This window comes from Symphalangus syndactylus, chromosome 5 (genome assembly GCF_028878055.3).
Source record: "Symphalangus syndactylus isolate Jambi chromosome 5, NHGRI_mSymSyn1-v2.1_pri, whole genome shotgun sequence".
Classification (NCBI taxonomy): domain Eukaryota; kingdom Metazoa; phylum Chordata; class Mammalia; order Primates; family Hylobatidae; genus Symphalangus; species Symphalangus syndactylus.
The window spans coordinates 5,369,964-5,395,601 of NC_072427.2; the positions used below are offsets into that span (position 1 = coordinate 5,369,964).

Consider the following 25,638-nt stretch of genomic DNA (forward strand, 5'->3'; position numbering starts at 1 on the left):
TCTGCAAGCGTTTGGTCCCTGACCCATCTGGGGGTGCAGGGGCTGGCAGGGAGCAGCCATGTGTTCTTATCAGTGCATCTTTTCATGGTACTTAAGAACAGTTCTTGAACAATTCTCCTAACCTTGTTAGTACTGTCAGTTTGCCGTGAATTGTAACCCCAGAAAAGACTTCCGTGTCTTTTCTGGTCCAAATCAAGCAGGAGACAAACTGGGACCAAATTAGTCAGGAGACTTGCTCAAGGACACAGCCTGTGAGAAGCAGGGCAGGCTCTAGCCCGTGTCTTCTTCGCGTTGTGTTTCCCAGTCATGTTAAATGCAGTAGCACTGCAAACCTGAATAATTTTGTTAATAGATAGCATTTTTGCATAAAGACGTCTCTTATTTTTTACGTGGATACTGTTTAAAATGAAAATCAAAAAAGTTATTCTAGAAGTAAACTGGCTCATGAAATGACGACATATGGTGACAGCATTTCGTCTTATTCAACCTAGAATGTCATCTTAGTTCCTGGATGATGAGGGATATTTGGAATGAAGTATTTATTTTATGTTGTAGAAGACTGGATAACTGTGCCACAGTACCGGGCATATAGTGAGTATTCACAAAACATTTGTTGGGTGAAACGAATTGTGTGAAAGAAGTCACTTTTTCTCGTACCTTATTCAGAATGACGCTTCACAGGGCTTTTGTGACTCACTTAGCTCCAGTTGCAGCTGTAATGCTGTTAGGCACAGGGATAAAATGAACATACTCTGCTGTTCGTGGTTTTTGGGGGTTCTATTTTGGGGAGTGCTATGTCTGTTTTTAGTTTCTTGAAACTGCCTTTTATGCACAAAACCAAAGTAGACTGAATAACCACAGAGCCACGCAGAATCTGATGCGTCGTGTTTCCTGCTCCAGCATTGCCACTTCCAGGTTTTTCATCTAACTTGAATAAAACATGTTTATTTTTTACAGAATTTCCACAAAATTTTATTTTTGAAGTTACTTTTCAGAAAATCTATTTTTAACTGGTAAAATACATGTCACATCTAAATATACAGTTCCGTCATTTAAGTATGTAGGTTGTGCAACCAGTCTCCAGAATTGCTTCATCTGAAATGATGTGTTTTTTTGTTTGTTTGTTTGTTTGTTTGTTTGTTTTTGAGACGGAGTCTCGCCCTGCCGCCCAGGCTGGAGTGCAGTAGCACAGTCTCGGCTCACTGCAACCTCCGCCTCCTGCGTTCAAGCCATTCTTCTACCTCAGTCTCCCGAGTAGCTGGGACTACAGGCGCGTGCTACCACGCCCGGCTAATTTTTTGTATTTTTAGTAGAGACGGAGTTTCACCATGTTAGCCAGGATGGTCTCCATCTCCTGACCTCATGATCCACCCACCTCGGCCTCCCAAAGTGCTGGGATTACAGGCATGAGCCACCGCACCCGGCCGCAATGATGTTTTTTGAAGGAGTTCTGTTAGAATTGAAAAGGTAGGAAGGCGGAGGTGCAGTGTCCACAAATGTAACAGAGTGTCTTGGTGTCAGGAAGACACAACAGGGCACAGGTCAGGCATGGTGGTTTGGGCAGCAGGAGTGGGAGCAGGGAGCAGTTCAGTGGTAGATAGGAAGGCAAACTGCTCAGGAGGATGCCACACTTAGGAATGAGTTTCTTTAGGCAAAGTCTGCACGTGCCTGGTTTACCTCCAGTAAGTGGGGCTCCAGCATAAAGGTGAAGGCTCTAGATCAGGGCCAGCAGACTCTCTGTGTTGTGTAAAGGGCTGGCGGGTAAATGTTTTAGGGTTTTTGCAGGCTGTGGTATCCCGCTCCCAGCTACTCAGCTCAGCCACTGTAATGCAAAAACAGCTGTAGACAGTAACAAAAGTGAGTGTAACTGTGTCCCAGTAAAAATTTTAATGGGGGATTTTGGCCAGTGGGCCATAGTGTGCTGGCCCCTGCCCTGAGTTACAGATAGAAGTGTTTTTTGTTTTGGGCCTGGTACTACTGACTGCTGTTTTCTGTCAAGTTACCCAGTTTTTCGAAGTACACTTTCTCCGCTGTAAGATGGGAGCAATACCTATAAAACCTGTGCCTGGCATGCAGTGACATGAAATGATATGTAAAATGCCGCTCTGAAAGTAGAAGTTACTAATATGTTTTTTGTGAGATGTGATTCTGAAAAGTGGCTTTTAAATCATAGTTTGTTCATGGGTTCCTGTGTTTAATATAGTAGCCAACTTAAGACTTACGAGAGGGCTGAACCACTGTCACAGACACCTGAGAGGATGCAGCAGAGATAGATGTTAATTTCTCTGTCCAGAAGTAACAGGATGGCTTTTCCAGGATTTCGGGGGACTCTGTTCCTTGTGGTCACTGAGGGGTCCAGGGTCTTCCACGTTGCTTTCCTGCCGTCTCCTGTGGCATTGTCCTTGACCCATCAGTAGCATGGCTACTGTGCTCAGGTGACAGACAGCTGCAGGAGAGGAAAGAGGGCCTGGAGACACAGAGCTCAGAGCCAGGTCTTAAGCACAAGCCGAAAGGGGAGCAGGTCTCTCACTCACTCTCTGCTGGGGGTCTTGGTTCACACCTAACTGGACAGAAGGCCGCATAGCCGGAGTCAGACCACAGTCTGTCATGACAGGGGAAGGGGGACAGATACATTGGTGACGAGGTCGCAGTCTGTGCGACGTGACGGAAATAAATCCTTACGTCCCAGAGTGAGTCCCCAGCAGCCTTTCCTCTCTTTGGTGGGCTGGGTTTTTGTTTCTCAGGTTTCAGATATAAGGCGTCCAAATACCACTTTCGGAATTCTTAGCGTATACCAAGGTCAGATGTTTAAGAAATGCAGTTACACACTGTAGTTTAATTGACTTTTAGGTTTAAAAGCTCCTAATTTGAGATTCAAATAGGCGTCTAACAAGTATTTCCATTCGTAAGAATCCTGGCTTCTTAGGCATCGGTCACCTGTATTTGTAGTTTTGGTTTTGCCGTATTATAATTTAACATTATATAAATTTATAGCTTTACATTATGTAAGGAATTTATCATTTAACATTATAAATTGTTTATAATTTAACATTATGTAAATGCCATAGTTTGGGGTGTCCTTATTAGATGTTTGCCCTGAATTTGTCTCTCCTAGAAAATCATTCTGGCTGTAATAGTAGATAGAAGGACTTGGGAATCTTCTCAGAGTATAAACCAGCAGATCAGTCCAGATGGAAACGTTTCCCTTAGGGTTCCTTCCTTTAAATTTGTGTTACATGGCTTTTAGTTCTTCCTGTGCCATAACAGGTGAGCTTGGGAATGCATTTGTGATTAAACTTACATTTGGGCAGGTATGGAAATGTCTTGTGATTAGTTACCAAAGCTTAACGTGACCTTTAAATAAGGAACATAATTAATGGGCTTCCAGTCAAATACATCAATAATTTGAGGGAAGAACCTTAAATTGCCAGGCATTGCCTCTCCCCACTCCTTCCACCCGATGGGGCTCAAGTGATCCTCCTGCCTCAGCCTCCTGAGTAGCTTGGAGTACAGGCCTGTACCACTGCACCTGGCTGGAAAATCTCAAATTGCATAATGTCACTTTCTTTGGGAAGAAATCAAGCAAAATTTGTGATTCTTGAATATCTGTATAGATGTGTACTTGTGAATTAGGTAAACAAAGAATAAAAGAATTAAGACTAAACATGCTTTGCCCCTTTTTGTTCTAGGAATGTACCAGTAGTTCACTGAATTGCTAGGGTCACATATACCCAATGTGGTATATTGAAGGGTTTTTTAAAAATTATTTTTTCTTTCAAATACAAATGAGGTCTTGCTATATTTCTTAGGCTGGTCTCGAACTGCTGAGCTCTAGCGGTTCCCTCGCCTTGGCCTCCCAAAGTGCTGGGATTACAGGCATGAACCACCATGCCCAGCCTATATTGAATGTTTGACAAATACATTTGAAGCCAGGGCATTTACATTTAAATTATGGCTTTATCGCTCGTGTTGGCTAATCATCCTGTAGTTCGCATAGTGTATATGGTTCCTAGTGTATGTAGTTGATAGTCTTAGTCATGGATCTCGGGCTGTAATCCCGCTTGGTGGCATTACAGTGTTGTGGCTTCTCTTAAGTTAGTTTGACATGAGTTGTACCCTAAGATAGTAACAGTAGTTTTCTCTAGGTAGACAGAATAGGCTTAATGTTTCTTTTTACCTCTCTGAGTTTTCCTGGTTTCTGCAGTAAACATGGGTTGTGCAGTAAACCCTCCCACTTCTGACACCTGGCCTTCCCATCAGCATGGGACACCAGAAAGTGCCTGAACAAGAGCCAGCAAAGAAAAATGTTTTCATTTCTTCTAGTGTAATTTATACTTGTGGATCTCATGAGAATTACGTTGTTTAGTTAGGGTATGCTTATTTTACATATATGTCTTTTTTTTGTTTGTTTTTGAGACTGCATCTCGCTCTGTCACCCACGCTGGAGTGCGGTGCTGTGATCTTGGCTCACTGCAACCTCTGTCTCCCAGGTTCAAGTCATTCTCCTGCCTCAGCTGGAATTACAGGCGCCCTCCACTACACCTGGCTAATTTTGGTATTTTTAGTAGAGACAGGGTTTCACCACGTTAACCAAGCTGATCTCGAACTCCTGACCTCAAGTGATTCACCTGCCTCATCCTCCCAAAGTGTTGGGATTACAGGCATGAGCCACTGTTCCTGGCCTGTATGTCCATTTTTAATATTTATATATAATTTATATTGACTAACTGGGGTATTGATACTATGTAACTGGAATTTGAATCTATTTGATTTGATAGTCTCTCCTGCAATTACCTCCTCCCAGGAGACAGCTTTTTTTTTTTTTTTTTTGAGATGGAGTCTTGCTGTCACCCAAGCTGGAGTGCAGTGGCACCATCTCGGCTCACTGCAAGCTCCGCCTTCCAGGTTCACGCCATTCTCTCGCCTCAGCCTCCTGAGTAGGTGGGACTACAGGCGCCCGCCACCACTCCTGGTTAATTTTGTTTTTGTATTTTTAGTAGAAACAGGGTTTCACCGTGTTAGCCAGTATGATTTCGATCTCCTGACCTCGTGATCCGCCCACCTCAGCCTCCCAAGGTGCTGGGATTAGAGGCATGAGCCACTGCGCCTGGCCAGCTTTTAAATAAAAAATGTAATAAAAAGTTTAGCCTTTGGTTGACACATGACTTATTCCTTTACCATTAGCCTTTAAGCTTTCTCACATCTGTGAAATTTTTGTTCTTATAGCTTATAATTTTCATGGCTCTTTTTGTTTGGTTGAAATCCTGACACAAATAGTAGGATAGCCTGATTTTATTTAGCAGTTAATGTTGTTAACTATTTCAGGAAAATAAGATGATCCAAAATACGATTATTGCTCAGGTGTGATATACAAGTATGTAAGTACTGTATAGTTTGCAAAATATAATTAGTTTTGTAATCTTATATGTGAATATGTTGTATTAGAAGGAATATTTTTCAAGTGTCAGAGTAGGATTATGAGTGATTCCTCCCATTTCCAGAATTTTATAATAAGTATATATTGTTTTATAATAATAAAGAAGGTTTAAAAATAGTTAATCATAAGTGATGTAAATGTTTCTACTCGATGACATTTTGAGTCACATGGGTTATGGGTGAGCTTATGAAATGCTGTTTCTAAGACTACTTTTCATTCATGAATCCATCTTTATTTCATTGTAGCCAGTCTATTATAAGACATATGTTGTGGAATCTGTTCAAAACTTGGGGAAGAAGTGCATGAGATCTCATCTTCTTGGCATCAGAAGTGTACTCTTGAAAATAGAATTGTGACTTTTTGAGACGCCACTGTTGATCCTCCCACCCCTCACAGCTCTCCCTGTCTCCCTTCTCCCAACCCAACCCATGCATACAAAAAGTCAGGGTTTGTGATTTAATTTAGAAATAGAGGCAAGATTAGAAAATGGAATTGTGTGGAGACTTGGAGATCATGTAGCATGCAGCAGATCTGTTCTAGGAAAAGTAGGAAGCTCTGGTTGTGAGTGATTGAAGACCACTGCACTGTTTAGAAGCAGCTGGTGCATCCTCTTCCATTCAGCACCTGATTATTATATAGCTTTATTTAATGGTGCAAAATACCAAATAGAGAACAAGGAATATAAGGGCAAAATTAATGGCTGGATAGCTGTTGTGGCTACGTAATTCTGATCTAAAATTAGTTTAGAAATTACAATTGAAAATGCAATTGTGAAATACCATTTTGAAATACTTTAAAATGTTGCCTAGCCTACTGAAATGTTTCTCAGTTGAGGTACCCATGTAAAATGTGTGCATATGCATGGACACACAAACAGGCTAAGAAAGAAACAGAGGAGTAGAAACATTTAATTAGTTGAAACAGGTTTACCTCCAATGAAATTTTTCTTTTCTTTCAGTTTGTAGCACTTGGTGGTCTATGTGTTAATGTTAATGATAAAACAAAAGTTACCCATTCTTAGATTACTTAACTCTGCTATTACTAGTGATGGCTTTCCTGCTGAAGGTGCTCCATAGCTGCATGAAGAGGGCACAGAGAAAGTTACTTGATGCTTTTGAGTCACTTTCACTTTTAAAAGATGCTGGTGGCCTTTGGATCCCACTTTGCCCTGGTGCTTGGCCAAGGCCAGGGCATCTGACTGCCCCTAAGCACATAGAGGAAGGAGGTGGTAGAGGGAGGTGTGGAAATCCACACTGATGGCCCTGCCCTTGCTAGTGCCCTCTGTTGCTGGGACTCGGTGCCCCACCTGCTCACGAAGCAGAAGTGATCTCAGAGTGGTCTCCATGGCCGAGAGAGCAGGTTTTGTCAGGCAAGGAAGGAGCGTGAAGATGCACAGTCTCCTGGTCTGGAATACGGTGCTGTCCCCAGCTCGTCTTCCTTGGTGCCAGGAGTGTTGGGATTGTGTGCACATTAAATAGAGGACTTTCCCACTCTTCTCTTTACTCTTATGCATTATCTGACCCAAATTTGGTTCCATGGAGTAAACATACTTGGTCAGAAACTGTGAATAGTCATTTCCAGCGTTTAAACCTTTCTTGCTGATGATGCCATTAAAATACGCACATGTGCGTGCACACAGTGTGACTGCGGCTGGAGAGGAAGGAGCGTTCACCTGCTCCCGGGCAGCTGGTCAGGCTGGTGGCCCAGCCGTTATGCTTGCTCCTTGCTCCAGGGTGTGGCCCCTTGCCCAGAGGAAGAGATGAATATTCTGAAGGGGCACAGCGTATTCTTCAGTCTGCTCCAAGGTTGGTTCCCTCTGGAGAGCTTCCCTGGCCCCCTCACTGCTGTCTGGTCTCCCTCAGGCCTTCCCTGACCCAAGGATGTGATGCTGCAGCCCTGCCCTCGCTGCTGTCTCCCCAGCTTCGTGGTTCTCCAAAGCTCTCATCCCTGTCTGACACATTCCTTGTTTGTTGCCTGCTTGCCAGGCAGGCATTTCTAGTTGTCTTGTCAAGAATCGGCCCGAGAGAGCTGAGAGCCAACCTGGGCTTTGCTGTGTGCAGTGGCTGTGGGGTGTGAGCAAGTCGCTGAACACACAAACTAGAGTATCCCTGAAAGTAAAATGTGGATAGTAACAGAGCCCCCTCGTCGCATTACATCAGTGCATACAGGGTAGGTCCTTGGTATAGCTTCCGAGAGATGTTGGTTGTTAATGTTATTATATAAAATCACACAAATTATTTCACTTCAATGGGAGAGGAGTGGTAATAAGCATTTTTTAAAATCAGGTGCCTCTGAAGGGTGAAAGGGCTGGCTGTCAGTTTAAACATGTTGCCTAGTGTTTAGCTAAAAGTATAGTTGAAAGATTGTGCAGGGAAGTAGGTTATTTTGGAAATACATGTAGGATGATTACCCTCAGCTATTACATCTTATCCTTTGGATATATGTTTATTAAGGGAATATATTAATGCCAGGCTCTGCTGTGTGCTATGGGTGTGGAAAGAATCTGTGAGACCTGCCTTCAGGGAACCTCTGTGGAGCCACTAGGGAGGCGTTTAGAACTGAATTCTGAGAATTCTAGTCAATCCTCTTTGAAGGATGGTTTTCCTCTCGTATTTCTGAAGATACTGATCTTCTGTATTCGAAAGTCCCCTTGTCTTAGCTCTTGTTCTTCTGTATTCGAAAGTCCCCTTGTCTTAGCTCTTGTTGCCGTATTGTGTGGGAGTGGGGGGAGTTGGGGTTGAGGTTGGCTGTCTTGCCTTGGCTGGTCTGCCCCAGACCCCTGCCTGGCTGTCTGGGAATCTGAGGGGTAGGAGGTGGGGGTGGGGATGGGGATGTCTTTTCTGAGCAGGCAAAGGCCCTGTGCAGAGTGTGTGTTCTCTTAGCTCTTGTTTATTGAGCATGGCACATCTCTTCTGTTGTAATGTTTACGTATTGACAGGAGCCACTTACATTGTTATCTGTGATTAATCTTTTTGTCCTTAACTGTATAATATCTACTCATTCATTTATTCAGCAAGTACTTAGAGGGCAATTACTAAGTGCTTGGCACCCAGAACAAAATGAGTTTTGCTCTCAAGGAGTTTAAAATTGTGAGGATTAAATGAGTGTGTTGAGAGAGAGAGAGAAGTATGGTATCTCATAGCAGATGTTTAAAAATATTTCTCTCTCCTTTTTGTATAGGGCTTTTTAGTTTAGAATATTGTGTTAAAGAACAAACAGTCCTACTCATTGTTAATTATTAATTACTTGCATTTTATTTCCACCTACCTCTTTCCACAAAGGATCTGAAGTTTAGTGTATTTTATTTATTTCTGTAAATTTTGTTTTTTACTTAGAGCAGTGAGTAGATGGATGAATGAAGGAAAATGAATGACTTTGTTATAAATGAGAAGCCAGAGAAAAAGTACTACCAGTTTCCCCCTACAATCTACTTAACATAGGTAATTTGAGGACATTTTTTCCCTAATAGGTTGCTTTAAAAAAAAATTAAGTTTTTTGGAGCAGCTTTAGGTTCACAGCGAAATTGAGTGGAATGTGCAGAGATTTCCCAAGTGGCCCCTGCCCCTACACATGCACAGTCTCCCCCAATATGGACACCTTGTACCAGAGTGGTGGTACCTTAGTTACAATCAGTGAACCTGCAGTGACATATCATTATCACCCAGAGTCCACAGTTAACAATAGGAGTCACTCTTGGTGTTGAACATTCTGTGGGTTTAAACAAGTTTATAACAAATACCCTCATACATGTATCATACAGAACAGTTCACTGTCCTAAAAATCCTCTGTGCTCTGCCTGTTCATCCCTCCTTCCCCTTAACCTCTAGCAACCAGTCATCTTTTTACTGTCTTCATAGTTTTGCCTTGTTTTGTTTTACAGTATTATATAGTTGGAATCGTACAGTATGTAGCCTTTTCAGTTTGGCTTATTTTACTTAGTAACATGCATTTAACTTTCTTCCATGTCTTTTCATGATTTGATAGTTCATTTTTTAAAAATACTGAATAGTATTCCATTATCTGAATGTGCCACGGTTTATTCATTCACCAACTGAAGGACATCTTGGTTGCTTCTGAGTTTTGGTAATTATGAATAAAAGTGCTGGAAACACTCATATGCAGATTTTTGTGTGGACACTAACGTTTCAGCTCTTTTGGGTAAATACCAAGGAGCTCACTTGTTGGATCCCATAAGAGTATGTTTAGTTTCGTAGGAAACTGCCAAACTGTCTTCCCAAGTGCCTGTACCATTTTTCATTCTCACCGGCAGTGAGTGAGAGTCCGTCTTGTTTCAAGTCCTCACCAGCATTTCACGTCACTCCTCTCAGCCCTTCTGATCGGTGTATAGTGGCATCTCGTTGTTTGAATTTGCATCTCCCTGACGACATATGATGACTTTCACATGCTTTTTTTGCCATCTGTATAACTTTGGCAAGGTGCTTGTTAAAGCCTTTGGCTACTTTTTAATTGGGTTGTTTTCGTATTTTTGAGTTTAGAAGTTCTTTGTATATTTTAGATAAGTCTTATAAGTCTGTGAATATTTTCTCTCAGTCTGTGGCTTGTCTTCTCATTCTCTTGGCAGTGTCTTTTGCAGAGCAGAAGTTTTTAACTTTAATTAAGTCCAGTTTATCAATTCTTACATGGAGTATGTCTTTGGTGTTGTGTCTAGAAAGTCATCACCAAACCCAAGGTCATCTAGGTTTTCTCCCGTTTTCTTTAGGAGTTTTGTAGTTTTGCCTTTTGCATTTAGGCCTGTGATCCTGTGAAGGGTAAGATCTGTGTCTCGTTTCATCTTCCTGCATTTGGATGTCCAGTTGTTCGAGCCCCAAGGGTTGAAAAACCTGTCACTTCTCCGTGGGATTGCTTGTGTTGGTTGCCTATGCTTTGAAAACTGTCCATATTGCTTCCCTGGGAATTTGACACTGTGGAATTTAAAGCTTTACTGGCTTCGCTTCCCCACCCACCCTTCCCCCCCAAAAAAACCCGCTCCCTTTTCTTCCCTCAGTCCCCTCGCCAGTGTTTTTCTTACCCTCTGTTTTGAAAGAAAACTTTCAGAATGGTGCCTTTGTGAGGTGAGTGTGAAGTGAGAGTCCCCCCTCAGACTTCATATGAACTGGAGATGGCAGACGTGGAGTCTTCAGCCTCACAGGGGTCGTGCTCAAAACCCAGGGTCCAAACCTGTGGCATTTAACCCCCATCCCACTCAACACTGTGTAAATGACAGAAACACTGACAGTTCTGAGTGTGACGCATGACCCAAAGCTGGGTTGGGCACCCCGAGGCTTCTAGAGCAGTTGCTGTTCTTCGGAGGACTCGAGTGGCGGAGCGGGCTGCGGGAGCCCTTGCCCCCCGCCCACAGCGCCACCGCGCTGTCCCCACTCACCGGGCCTCCACTGTCCCAGCGCCGCTTTAGTCTTTAGGTGGTGGGGGGGTGGTTGGTTTTTTTTAAGTAAGACGTTGCTTCATTAAATGCTATACGTTAACACGGCGTTGAATGTCTTTATGTCGAATAACATTCTACAAAAAGTCAGGCGTAGATGAAAAAGTATCCTAGAAGGAAGAATCTGTAGGTCATATTAGGTCATATTTGACCCACAGATATACTTGGGCTTGTGTTTCTTTTTTCTCTCTTTTCCTTTTCTCTGTCCCTTTCCATTTCTCTCTCACTTGAACTGGTTGCCAGCACTTCAGTTAGACTTGACACAGAACAGCTGGATTTCTAGCTTCCCTTTAAACCCGGCTGCACTGGGCCTGTGTGGCATGTCCTGGTCCCCCCAAGTTCCATCCCTTCTGGCTTACATCCACCTCGTCCCTGTAAGTTTGCTTTTAATTTTATTTTTGATTTAGTTTGTGCTTTGGCAGTCCCCTAGACTAGAGCTTGTATCACATTCTCACATAGAGATAGGTTGGGTCATGTGTGACGTTGGTGTGTGGTCCGTGTTGACTGGAGTGAGGAGGGTGCTGAGAGAAGCACAGGTGTGGAGGCCAGAGGGCCATACCTGGTACTTGGGTGAGCCAGGTTTTAGAAACGCCTTTGGAGGGAAGCCTGGTGGCCGCCTCGAGGCAGGCGCGGGCTGGGACGGTTAACGCCACGCTCGCCGGTTCTGTCTTGTGTTCATGCTTGTTTCTTCTTTGTACGTGACATTTGGGCTTTCACTGCCTGGTACAGTGCCTGTCACAGGAGTGATCAGTAAATATTGAGTGCCGCATGTGCACAGGACTTTATCCATTTAAAGATGGTTCTGCATGGATTCATCCTGCATAATGCTGCCACGTCTGCCACTTTATTTTTTTTTTGTTAAGGTGATGCCTGGTGCACTCAACTGATTGCCCCAGATCAGATGTTTGTGAAGGGAAGACATGGGAGTTTAGATAGTTTTCTGACTGCAGATAAGGGTCTCCTACCACAGTCTCTGCTGATTATTTAGACATGGAATGTTCACTTGCAAAATCTATTGTTTCAGTTTTATCACTTATAGTCTTATGCAGAAGCCTTAAATTACTATCAACAGCTTTTGTTTTACTTTGCTAAGCTTAATTCTCAATTATTTTGAAATGAGTCAGGCTTCTCTAAAAGGTGTTTAGGTTTCAGAATTAGTCACTAACCATTCAGGAATCATTCATAATAATTCTCATTTTTTTTTAACCACCAAAGTCCCAGCTTAATTTCCATGACAATTTTAGTTTTTTGAATGGAGTCTTTAAAATACAAAAACGTAATCCTTGAACTTAATTAGATGAAAATTGGCAAAGCCTACACAAAACTAATTAGGAAAGACCTAGTAGGGACAGTAGGATAACCATATGTCCTGAGAGTCTGGGACAGGCCCAGTTTATGCTGGTGGTCTTGGCCTAATTATTAACAGACCCACTCTTTCATCTCAAAAGGTCCTGCTTGGGACAGTAAATTACCTGTAAAGCCTACCTAGAAGCATATGAGAATATCATTTAAATGTTTAAAAACTTGTGACTCTGGCTACCAGCAGTTACGGTCTCTTGACATTTAGACAACGCTTACTTTCTTTGAACCACTTTTCAGGACAAGAGGGTGAGAAAACCACTTCTCTGTAATGAATTGAAACACTGCCTGAGTCCGAAGTTGTTGCTCTGTAGCAGTGACGGTCTGTAGCTGAGGCTGAACTGTGTATGTGCTGAAGGACAGTCATGTAAACAGTTAACAGGAAGAATGAGGGCTTAATGAGAATGCTGGCTCTCCTTGCAGAGGACAAGAAGGACATTTGCTAATGAAGACTGTGGAAGGTATTTGTTAAGCAAAGATTAGATATGGGTAGTTGATGGTTATTCCCAGCTGGGCTAGAAGTTCCTGGGAATAGCGTGACCTTGGTATTAGCCCCTCTCAGATTTACTGGAGAATGACGCAGAGCCCTGAAACATCTCACAGGAAGGGAGATGGCTTTGCTGGAGTTGAAGGATATGGAGGCACTTTTTATAACAAAGATTAAGGGTTGTTTCATGGACAGTGGAAATTAAATGAAGTCATCAGTGCCACTAAAGCATCTTAAGGTTTCTTTACTGAGTTTTTTTTAAGCAAGGAATACTCTTGTGATTATTAAATTAACCTGTCTATATTGACTTGTGTTTTCTTCTGCAGTACTTCTAACTTTCTGTTTTATAATATTCTTCTAAGTGATCTGCCAAATTATAGATTATTGAAATACCTTATGATAATAAAATCCTCTTAAATTTTGAATTTGGTACTATTCAAAATATTCTGGAGGTTTTTTTTGTTTGTTTGTTTTCTTTTTTGAGATGGAGTCCTGCTCTGTCGCCCAGGCTGGAGTGCAATAGTGCCATCTCGGCTCACTGCAGCCTCCGCTTCCCCAGGTTCAAGCGATTCTCCCACCTCAGCCTCCCGAGTAGCTGCGACTACAGGCACACGCCACCACGCCTGGCTAATTTTTGTAATTTTAGTAGAAACAGTGTTTCACCACATTGGCCAGGCTTGTCTCAAACTCCTGACCTCAAATGATCTGCCTGCCTCAGCCTCCCAAAGTGCTGGGATTACAGGCGGGAGCCACTGGCCCAGCCCAAAATATTCTTTATAACAAAAATGTCATTACATGTTTGTTATTCCTGGAGTTACTAAAATGAACTGTTAAGAATCTCATATTTTTAACTAATTTTATAGAAGATTTGGAGATTAATTTTCACAGGATAGAAACAGTTAATAGGGATGTGTTACTACCCTTTAATGCTTCAAATATAGTTTTAGTCAATGAAGATACTGCTGCAGCTTCAGCCATGTCAGGAGTAGGTGGGCAGAAGAATGTCAGAGCAGGGCTTTAGAGGATTTGTGGCTCGTTCTGACATAGTCACATAAGATCTTTGAATTCTTTACCTTCACAGATCCTCTGTCTAGTACAATGCAGTCACTTTTTTGTGGGTTTTTTTTTTTTTTTTTTTTTTTTTGACAGGGTCTCGCTCTGTCACCTAGGCTGGAGTGCAGTAGTGCGATCATGGCTCACTGCAGCCACAACCTCCCAGGCTCGTGATCCTCCCCCCTCAGCCTCCTGAGCAACTGGGACCACAGGCATGTGCCACCACGTCTGGCTAATTTTTTAATTATTTGTAGAGATAGGATTTCACTATGTTGCCCAAGCTCATCTTGAATCCCTGGGCTCAAGCAGTCCTCCCGCCTCAGCCCCATAAAGCACTGAGGTTACAAGCGTGAGCCACCTTGCCCAGCCCAGTCATTTTATAAATGAGAAAACTTGAGACTCGACTGATTCAAGTAGCTTGTCCAAGGTCTTACAGCTTTATTCTTGAAATTGTTATATTCTAAACTTTCTTCCAGAGAAATAGTAGCTTTATTTCTGTTACAAGAAAATTGCAATTTAGTATGTGACTATACGTTTTATTTATTTTTTTTTTTTGAGACAGAGTCTCACTTTGTCACCCAGGCTGGAGTGCAGTGGCACGATCTCGGCTCACTGCAACCTCCGCCTCCCAGACTCAAGTGATTCTCTCACCTCAGCCCCCTAAGTAGCTGGGACCTCAGGCATGTGCCACCACCCCTGGCTTTTTTTTTTTTTTTTTTTTTTTTTTGGTAGAGACAAGGTTTCACCATGTTGCCCAGACTGGTCTGGAACTCCTGAGCTCAATAATACACCCGTCTCGGCCTCCCAAATTGCTGGGATTACAGGCGTGAGCCACCATGCCTGGCCAGACTATACTACTTAAGGGTCAGGGACTTCAACAATTTCCTATTGAATGCAGGAAATTGCCTGGAGCTCAGTAATTAAATGTTACCTGTGTCTTTCCTACTTAATGGCATTCCAGTGGTGAGCAGTGACGTAGCCCATGATATGAGGGAAAGCAGGAAGATGGTTGGAGATGTAGGCGTTAAACGCTTAATGACCACCATTTCTCATTGATGTGCCTAGAGCAAAATGATTCAGTTTCATCTCACCCACAGCATGTCTCTTAAATAGGCATCCTCAAAGAAAAATGAAAGGTAGGAAGTAGGGAAAACCCACATCACAGCAGAGAAACTAGAAACTTGGTGAAGTAAAAAAAAAAAAAAAAAAAATGATATTTTGAGGAGAACATTGCAGGGGATTCCAAAGTTCAGTACAAATGGCCGCAGTGCCCCAGAGGCAAAGACTCCATCCAGAAGCACTGAGATCTCTTACGTGGTCACATGGGAGGGGCACCTGGGAAGGCGGGGAAGGGGATGGAGGGCATCCACACTCAGCAAGGGCTCGCCTGGGGGCCCCATGGCCCTGGAGCCTGGTGGGGCCGGTCAGGGCTTCTCGAGGTTTCCGTCCTGCTCCATTCAGAAACACAGATGATGGATGAATTTCTCTCCTAACCTGGCTTTAATATCTCATTGACATTTTTGCTTTGCATTATACTTCACGTTTCCTGTTCTTAAAGAGCTCTAAAGACAGCATATTTGATTTCTGCCTCTCCGTCTCCCATTCCACACACTGAGGGTAACAAGAAAATGTTTCCCTGCCTCTACACCAAAGCCATTTATGACAAGGCTTTGTACAGAAATTGGCTGAAGGGCACCACCTGAAGCCCATTTGGGCAGGTCTTGGTTAAGGTGGAGGTACTCGTCCTTACCTGTGACAGAGTGTCTGCTCACCTGTTGCTTCAACCCACATCAGCCTCTTTTAGCAAGGGAGCTATTTCCTTGACGTCAGTTTAGAGTTTTTTAGAGATCATTACAGGTATGTGTTCCACCCAGTCTTTCAGGTAGGAACTTCTTTGTCTGAATTGTTTATATACCGTAGCAACATTAATAAATAATAAATTAATAAAAGTAAATCCTCTGGGACGGAGCAGGGGCCACCAGCCAGTCTGGGCATACACTTGGCTTTAAGCTCACTTTCTGTCCGGTGCTCCCTCCCCCAAGCATATGTGCGTGCACACCACTCACACACACCTTTTCATCTTACAACAGATTTCTTTTTCATTAAAAAAAGAAAATGGCCGGGCTCGGTGGCTCATGTCTGTAATCCCAGGACTTTGGGAGGCCGAGGCAAGCAGATTGCTTGAAACCAGGAGTTCAAGACCAGCCTGGGCAACCTGGTGAAACCCCATCTCTACAAAAAAATACAAAAATTAGCTGTATGTGGTGGTGCACGCCTGTAGTTCCAGCTCCCTGGGAGGTGGAGGTTGCAGTGAGCTGAGATCACACCACTGCACTCCAGCCTGGGTGACAGAAGGAGACCCTGTCTCAAAAAAAAAAAAAATTATCTATCTATCTATCTATATATATGTATATGTCACATTTATTTCAAACTTTTAGAGTTTAGCCAGAAGGTACTTACAGCAACTTTCACTGTAGTTAAAACCCTCAGCCTGTTTTACAGCTTCTACCAGCCTGTTTTCTCCATGTTTACCCCCTTAGCACACACACTCTGTGAAAGTAACAACCATAGGCAGCTTCTAAAACATTTTGTGAAATGGATTCCTGAAAATGTGTGGGGACTTGTTGTCCTAGTGTGTGTGAGAAGTAATCAGTCATGTAGAGGCCTCCCATGGGGGCCTGCCCTCCCTGTGTGGGGTATGGATGGCCAGGAATAAAGTGTGCAGTCATATTTGGTCTAGGGAGTAAAAAAAGGTGACCACTACATCATCTCCCCAGAGTAGTATATATTTTCTCTTTAAATATGCTACTGATTTTTGCATTTTAAAACCCATCCTGGCCAGAGGAGCCCAGCCTTATCCTTGTATACTGTTTACCATGTATAAGATACCGTGTCTGTCCTCATCAGCTGTTTCCTTCTGTATTGATGTCATTCAACAATTTCTCCATACTTGCTCTGTTTAAAGGCCTCACTTGTTATGAATTCGATGTATCAAGCACTGAGCTGGACTCTGGAGATGGAGGCAGTGAGCACCCACACCCTCCCCCATTTGCACATGTTCCCGCAGCTGCTGCAGGTCTGTCCGTGTGGTACCTCCTTGCATGGTCATTCTGGCCCATGCGTCTAGTTTCCTGGATCCTGTCATCTTCTTTACGGCTTTCTTTCCTCGCTTTAGGGGAACATACCCTTCAGTAGCTTCCTGGGAAGGAATGAATGCAAGGTAAAATTGAGTCCCGAGTATCTGAGCATCTTTCACTCTTCTCACTTGATGGATATTTTGGGAAGAGAATTCTACACTGAGAATAATTTTCCACTCCTAGTTTTGAAGGCATCATTCTTCAGCTTCCAGTGGTGTTATCTGTGTCTGGTGCCATTTCCATTTCTGATTATTTGTATATGCCCTTTTTCCTCCTCTGTGGAAATTTTTAGATTGCTTTTTCTTGTAGTTTTTATACTGGATACTTTTATACTGTACTTTTTATACTGGATACTTAGAGTTTAACCCAGGCACCTGACTCCCTTAATTCTGGATCCATTTTTTTATATTGTTGTTTTCCCTCCTGTGTGCTTTTTGTTCCTAGAATGAATACTTTTCTCTCCTGTTGTCTGTTTTTTTTTTATCGTTGTGATCTTCTAGGGATTTCTTCAGCTTTATGTTCAAACTCTACTCCTTTGTTTTGCTGTTTTGTGTTTGGTTTCAAGGGTTTTTTCCTCTGATTTTCACGTTTATTGTATTCTGTTTTGGTTGCATGGATGCACTGTCTTCCCTTTGACTATATTGTAGCTTTTTGTTTTTGTTGTTGAGTTTTTCTTCTGTTCACTGCGTTGTTTCTGTTCCACCAAGGTTTTTGCTTTTGTTTTGTTTTGCTTTCATCATTCCCATTTGGAACCCTTTTTCAGCTGCCTGATGATCCTTGACTGTTGATTCTCATTTAAGAGTGAAGCATTGAGAAGCTGATGAGAAGCTGTGTAGCAGGGGCTTTTAAAACTAGGATCTTTGCTGTAATGATCCAGCTTTTTGGTTGATGTTTTTGTTGGCAGACTCTAGGTATCTATGGTACTGTTCAGTTAATCCAAAAGACTTTTCTGGTTTCCTGCCTGGGGTGGGGAGTGGGATAAGTTTTCTGGGAAGCAAGTGGGATATGAGGGCAGGGTCCTGCTCAAGTCCCGCAATTTCCATTTCCCCATTATCAGACTTGCACCTCACTACCTTGTGCTTGGGTATAATTTCTGGAAATGTATTTATCAAGGAAGTAAACCCAGAGGACTAAGATGCAGTATTTTCAGTCATAACTATAAAACAACTGTAGTACATACTCTGCTCCTGTAGTGACTTCACAGCTACCTCCTGTTGCCGTGGTGAGCTCAGGTGTTGCAAATATAGGCCTGAAATGCTGGGTGACACTAATCATCCCCGCCTGAACAGTTCGTCTCTCCAGAAAATTGCATATTGCCATAAAAAGCGATCTCTTGCAGTTAATTGTATTTTTCATCAGGTTTAGTGCAATACTATGAACTTCGAATAACACCGTGGGACCCATATGAAGTACCACTAACCATACTGAAGTGGCTCCCAAGAAACAGAAAAGTCTTGACATTACAAGAAAAAGATGAATTGCTTGCTAGGTACTGTAGATTGAGGTCTGCAGCTGCAATTGCCCATCCATTTCAGATACAGACGATTGATCTTGTAAACAGAGAGTGTAAACTCACAGTATTAATAAATTCAGTGCCGTAAGTGTATTTACTCTTCCTTCCATGCCATTTTCTTAGTAACATTTTCTTTTCTCTAGCTTCCTTTATTGTAAGAATGCAGTATATAATTCACACATCATGCAAAAGATGTGTTATTGATTGTTATTGGTAAGACTTCCAGTCAACAGTAGGCTATTAGTAGTTAAGTTTTTTAGGAATTAAAACTCATACATGGGTTTTTGACTGCATGAGGAGTCGGCACTCCTAACCCCCACGTTGTTCAAGGATCCACTGCATTTGGGAAGAGAGGAGAAAATCATGAGTTCCACCACTCCTGTTTAGCCGAAAGTCTCCAGCGTGTGTTCTAAGAATACCTCTGTGCTACTGTCTTGAAGCACTGTTGAGGGAGGAACAGAATTCTGCAAGCAGACCCACGGGGAAGCTGTGGCATGACCCAGTGGGGCTGGAGAGAGAAGGGTCAGAGACACATGGGGAGATGGGATTGGCAGCATGAGCTTCCTGCAGGGCAAAGAAGGAACAGCACATGCTTCAGACTGTTCCCACCTCACTGTAGAAGACAGCTTGTAAGGCCAAATTAATGTGCATTTACACTCTTGGAAATGGAGAGACCTTCCACAAACAATATTACGGTTCTTCATGTTCATTGTTAAGAATTTGGAAATTATGAGCAGATGAAATGGAAACAATATATACTTGAAACAAATATATATAGAATATCTGCCAGAGTTGTTATCTAGCTTTTTATCATATAGCAGACAGTCATGATTGTGCTAGCTCTCAGTTAGGTAGCATGTAGGTTTGTGGATTCTCTGCCATGGTAGAGCCTTCCTTACCATGAGATACTCAGGTGGAGTCAGCGGTGGGGTCTGGTGGCCTGCACAGTTACTTAAGTCGCGTTACAAAGGCTGGCCTTGGTGAAACAGGAAGCGTGGCTTCCTGGACCCTGGGAGCATCTTCTGAGGCACCATAGCAGGTCCTTGTAACTGTTGTGCCCCCAAATGCCCCAACAAGATTGTAAAATGACTATATTTGCTTCAAGGTTTTAGAGCCTGCAAAGAATCTTTCTAAACCTTTCTTCTCTTTGAGTCCTCACATTACATTTGCCACCTTGTAGCCCTGCCGTTTGTACCCAAGAATCAGCCCAGCTAGGAAGTGAACAGTAAGGGTGCTTTGGGCAAGAAGTTCATAAGGCTTCTTTTGTTGTGACCCACAGAAGAAGCAAAGTAAAAAGAGAGATACGTGACATGGTTCATCCAAGCCTTGTGGCAGGGCCTTTATCTTCATGTTGTTTGTATCTGGCCCGCCCATCAGGGTGTGAAGGAGTCCCTGCGCCATCGCTTACTGCCTTCTCTCAGCAAGCCCCAGGTTACTTCTTGGCTTCAGTTTATTTAAAACAAGGGTTTGAGATTTGCTTTCCTGTAGTCGACAGTAAAGCTGATAATAGGTAGCAGAAGGGGCGTGTAAAATTCCATATAAAGTGTGCCCTGTGTGCTGCATGGAGTCAGAGTCGGAGTCCCTCCTCCTAGCCTAGGGAGGCCCTGCTTCCTACCCCATAGAAAACCTGACCACCTTTTCTAATTAATTAGAAAAGTGTGCCACAGTGTGGCAGTGAGTTCAGTGGTAAGTCCATGTGTGCACCTCCCGTGTGGGGAGCGTAAGCGGTGTGGGAGGGAAAGTTGGAAACAGCGGTGGCACTTTGGAGGACCTGTAATTCCACTCTAATTCTTGCTCTAAGACCGGACTCACAGGTGCCCAGGAGGTAAAGATCAGCGCTCATCAGACCTCAGCTCTGTGCGGGGCCTGGCAGGCATGCTGGTTCCATTTTCTTTTTACCTTATGAGAGAAAGAAATAAGGTATAAAAGTGCCAATTTCTATTTCTCTACTATTACGGTAGCTGCAGTGGCTCAGGAAAAAGTCAGCATATGATTGTCCAGAGGCAAATAAACCAGTCAGCCAGAATGCGTATCATCCCTTACCAAGAGTTAGTATTTAACAATATGAACAAAAAACAACCATGAACTTGAAAGAAACAAGACTAATTTGCCAGATACTAACCTCAAATGCTTTCACTGAACATTTTTTGCAAACTATTATGCTACATTCCAACATGCTTTGTAAAAATGTTCATCTCCTTGCCCAGATGTACCGAGGCATTAGGCACGTTCCCTTCCTAACTTGAGGGAACCCGTTTTGGCTGATGGCCTGTAAGCTTATGCTGTCCCAAAATCTGCGCCACAGGGCGGAGGCAGAGTTGGTGGAATGGTGAGTCCTGTGCGTCCTACATGTTTCCCATCTGCCAGCATTTTCTGATCCCCCAGGCACCAAGCTCAGTGCTGGTGCCGGAGACCCCATGCTGAGCAGGCAGGACCTCTCCTGCCTCCACGGAAGCCCTGGGAGAGGGGCACCTTCCTCGTACACAGGGAGGCCAGCAGCGTGAAGAGGGTTTTCAGTGTGTGCTTGCTTCCAGAGACTTCACCGAGCCTTGTTTCATCCTACAGCGCCCTCGCAGGGCCAGGCCGCCTCCTGCCTCTGATGAGCGTCCTCGTAGGGCCAGGCCTCCTCCTGCCTCTGCTTGGCTTTCCCTTAGCTCCCTGGAAGCAGGGCACTCCTTCGCTCAGGTTGTTTGCCTGGAGTTCTTCTGGCTTTCAGGAGGAAGTTTATTCCCATAGATAGAAGCCGCAGGGTCTGCTATTCAGGTCTTCAGCCAGGGACGCATGACTCTGTGGGTCCCTTTCACAGGCGTAGTGGGACGGGGGTGGCATTGTCTCTCAGGCGTGCTCATGTGGTGCGCTGTGATCTCAATTTTATACGTTTTCATTATGGGACAACTTCTTCATAATTCTGTTTGCCCGTAAAAGTATATTGGTCAACTTTGGTTATTAACCCTTATTTTCTTAAGCAGTTTCTATCTGTGAATTCTTCTAACCACGTTGGACTGCTGTTGATTGGGCCTTATCTAGGGCCTTTTGTGTGCTGTGGTCCATTCAGAAACATTTCTAGTATTTGCATTTTCTTTAGCATGTGCTGGCACTCAATCATACAATACTAAATTTGTGATCTCTTTTTTTCCCGTAACAGATGCAGCAGCTTTTTTATGAGAATTATGAACAGAACAAAAAGGGGTACATTAGAGATCTCCATAACAGTAAAATTCACCAAGCTATCACATTACACCCCAACAAAAACCCACCCTACCAGTACAGGCTCCACAGCTACATGCTGAGCCGCAAAATAGCCGAGCTCCGCCATCGCACAATACAGCTGCACCGCGAAATTGTCCTAATGAGCAAATACAGCAACACAGAGATTCATAAAGAGGACCTCCAGCTGGGAATCCCTCCTTCCTTCATGAGGTTTCAGCCCCGCCAGCGAGAGGAGATTCTGGAATGGGAGTTTCTGACTGGAAAATACTTGTATTCGGCAGTTGACGGCCAGCCCCCTCGAAGAGGCATGGACTCCGCTCAGAGGGAAGCCTTGGACGACATTGTCATGCAGGTCATGGAGATGATCAATGCCAACGCCAAGACCAGAGGGCGCATCATTGACTTCAAGGAGATCCAGTACGGCTACCGCCGGGTGAACCCCATGTACGGGGCTGAGTACATCCTGGACCTGCTGCTTCTGTACAAAAAGCACAAAGGGAAGAAAATGACGGTCCCTGTGAGGAGGCACGCGTATTTACAGCAGACTTTCAGCAAGATCCAGTTTGTGGAGCACGAGGAGCTGGATGCACAGGAGTTGGCCAAGAGAATCAATCAGGAATCGGGATCCTTGTCCTTTCTCTCAAACTCCCTGAAGAAGCTTGTCCCCTTTCAGCTCCCTGGGTCCAAGAGTGAGCACAAAGAACCCAAAGATAAAAAGATAAACATACTGATTCCTCTGTCTGGGCGTTTTGACATGTTTGTGAGATTTATGGGAAACTTTGAGAAGACGTGTCTTATCCCTAATCAGAACGTCAAGCTGGTGGTTCTGCTTTTCAATTCTGACTCCAACCCTGACAAGGCCAAACAAGTTGAACTGATGAGAGATTACCGCATTAAGTACCCTAAAGCCGACATGCAGATTTTGCCTGTGTCTGGGGAGTTTTCAAGAGCTCTGGCCCTGGAAGTAGGATCTTCCCAGTTTAACAATGAATCTTTGCTCTTCTTCTGCGACGTCGACCTCGTGTTTACTACAGAATTCCTTCAGCGATGTCGAGCAAATACAGTTCTGGGCCAACAAATCTATTTTCCAATCATCTTCAGCCAGTATGACCCAAAGATCGTTTATAGTGGGAAAGTTCCCAGTGACAACCATTTTGCCTTTACTCAGAAAACTGGCTTCTGGAGAAACTATGGGTTTGGCATCACGTGTATTTATAAGGGAGATCTTGTCCGAGTGGGCGGCTTTGATGTTTCCATCCAAGGCTGGGGGCTGGAGGATGTGGACCTTTTCAACAAGGTTGTCCAGGCAGGTTTGAAGACGTTTAGGAGCCAAGAAGTAGGAGTAGTCCACGTCCACCATCCTGTCTTTTGTGATCCCAATCTCGACCCCAAACAGTACAAAATGTGCTTGGGGTCCAAAGCATCGACCTATGGGTCCACGCAGCAGCTGGCTGAGATGTGGCTAGAAAAAAATGATCCAAGTTACAGTAAAAGCAGCAATAATAATGGCTCAGTGAGGACGGCCTAATGTCCAGCTTTGCTGGAAAAGACATTTTTAATTATCTAATTTATTTTTCAAAAATCTTTTGTATGATCAGTTTTTGAAGTCCGTATACAAGGATATATTTTACAAGTGGTTTTCTTACATAGGACTCCTTTAAGATTGAGCTTTTGAACAAGAATGTGATCAATGTTTGCCTTTGAACACATCTTCTTGCTGAACATTATGTAGCAGACCTGCTTAACTTTGACTTGAAATGTACCTGATGAACAAAACTTTTTTAAAAAAATGTTTTCTTTTGAGACCCTTTGCTCCAGTCCTATGGCAGAAAACGTGAACATTCCTGCAAAGTATTATTGTAACAAAACACTGTAACTCTGGTAAATGTTCTGTTGTGATTGTTAACATTCCACAGATTCTACCTTTTGTGTGTGTGTTTTTTTTTTTTCACAATTGTTTTAAAGCCATTTCATGTTCCAGTTGTAAGATAAGGAAATGTGATAATAGCTGTTTCATCGTCGTCTTCCGGAGAGCTTTCCAGAGTTGATCATTTCCCCTCAGTGGTACTCTGCTCAGCATGGCCACGTAGGTTTTTTGTTTGTTTTGTTTTGTTTTGTTTTTTGTTTTTTTGAGACGGAGTCTCGCTCTGTCACCCAGGCTGGAGTGCAGTGGCGCAGTCTTGGCTCACTTTAACCTGTACTTCCCTGCTTCAAGCAATTCCCCTGCCTTTGCCTCCTGAGTAGCTGGGATTACAGGCACACACCACCACGCCCGGCTAATTTTTTTGTATTTTTAGTAGAGACGGGGTTTCACCGTGTTGTCCATACTGGTCATGAACTCCTGACCTCAGGCAGTCCGCCCACCTGGGCCTCCCAAAGTGCTAGGGGTGGGCCACCAAGCCCAGCTGGCCACGTAGATTTTAACACGAGGGGCGTGAAGAAAGCACAGTGAGATATGTGGCCGTTCTCGTGGTAGTTCATTTGGCCTAAATAGACCTGGCATTAAATTTCAAGAAGGATTTGGCATTTTCTCTTCTTGACCCTTCTCTTTAAAGGGTAAAATATTAATGTTTAGAATGACAAAGATGAATTATTACAATAAATCTGATGTACACAAACTGAAACACACACAACCCCCCCAATCAAAACATTGGGGAAAAATGTATTTGGTTTTGTTCCTTTCATCCTGTCTGTGTTGTGTGGGTGGAGATGGTTTTCATTCTTTCATTACTGTTTTGTTTTATCCTTTGTATCTGAAATACCTTTAATTTATTTAATATCTGTTGTTCAGAGCTCTGCCATTTCTTGAGTACCTGTTAGTTAGTATTATTTATGTGTATCAGGAGTGTGTTTAGTCTGTTTTATTTGCAGTAAACCTATCTCCAAAGATTTCCTTTTGGAAACGCTTTTTCCCCTCCTTAATTTTTATATTCCTTACTGTTTTACTAAATATTAAGTGTTCTTTGACAATTTTGGTGCTCATGTGTTTTGGGGACGAAAGTGAAATGAATCTGTTATTATACCAGAAAGTTAGTTTTTTAAATTCTCAGATCAAATGTGCCTTAATAAAATTTTTTTTCATGTAGATTTCAAACGGTGATAGACTTGCCATTTTAATACACATCATTGGAGATCTGCGTATTTGTAAATAGCCTGATGCTCATTTGGAAAAATAAACCAGTGAACAATATTTTTCTATTGTACTTTTCAGAACCATTTTGTCTCATTATTTCTGTTTTAGCTGAAGAATTGTATTACATTTGGAGAGTAAAAAACTTAAATACAATTCATAAAGTTTCTCAAGTTATTTGATGGAAATACTTCTGTGGACTGCAGTTTGGGAGTGAAACGAAACACAGTTTCAAGTGCTTCCTTCCGTTTTTTCCTCAGATGAGCTCGTCCTTTGTTCCTCATCAACTCGCTGACTCCACATTCTTCAAAACAAAGATCTTCAAACCAGGCCCAGGCCCCATCTGGCTCCTGGATAGAAATGTCCTGTCCCAGGCCCCATAGAATCTGCATTTTAACAAGTGCCCGGCGTGGGGCTGTGACACAACTTGGGGTTCCAGGATCAATCTAGTTAGAGGATAAATCAACACAGTTGCAATATAACCCAAGAATCAAAAGAAGTGAGATCTTTGACGCCAAGGTAGCAAGCGCATGTGGACAAGCATTGCCCCCAGGATAGGTATATTTACAGTGTAATGACAGTTAAGTCCCAGCAGAATGACATTGCACTCACAGAAAGAATTGCCGTAATTCAGCCTAATTGCCATTTACTCTGGAGTGTTTAGTTTTTTCTTGGAGAAAAAGCAGAAACATTTTTATTCTTCGGCAAGGAAGAGCATAATATGCATCTTAATGACAAAGTAGTATAAATTCTTTCCTGTTTGCCATAGTAACAAACTGGGGATTTGGGATGTGGTGTGAGTGACATGTTTGAGTGTGCATCCAGCATTTCGCTGACCTTGGTTAAACCTGCCATTTCCTTCCCTGCTGCCA

At 43.1% G+C, this 25,638-nt stretch overlaps 1 protein-coding gene across 2 annotated transcripts in view; it reads left to right on the forward strand.

The window, feature by feature from the left end:
- Positions 1 to 24,930, forward strand: part of CHSY1 (chondroitin sulfate synthase 1) — a 74,310-nt gene extending 49,380 nt beyond the window's left edge. For both annotated transcript variants that reach the window (XM_055277049.2, XM_063640042.1), the window contains exon 3: positions 21,572 to 24,930. In XM_055277049.2, the coding sequence (XP_055133024.1) occupies positions 21,572 to 23,164 (1,593 nt within the window). In that variant the 3' untranslated portion in view covers positions 23,165 to 24,930. The remainder of the gene's footprint in view (positions 1 to 21,571) is intronic.
- Positions 24,931 to 25,638: the final 708 nt, after the last annotated feature.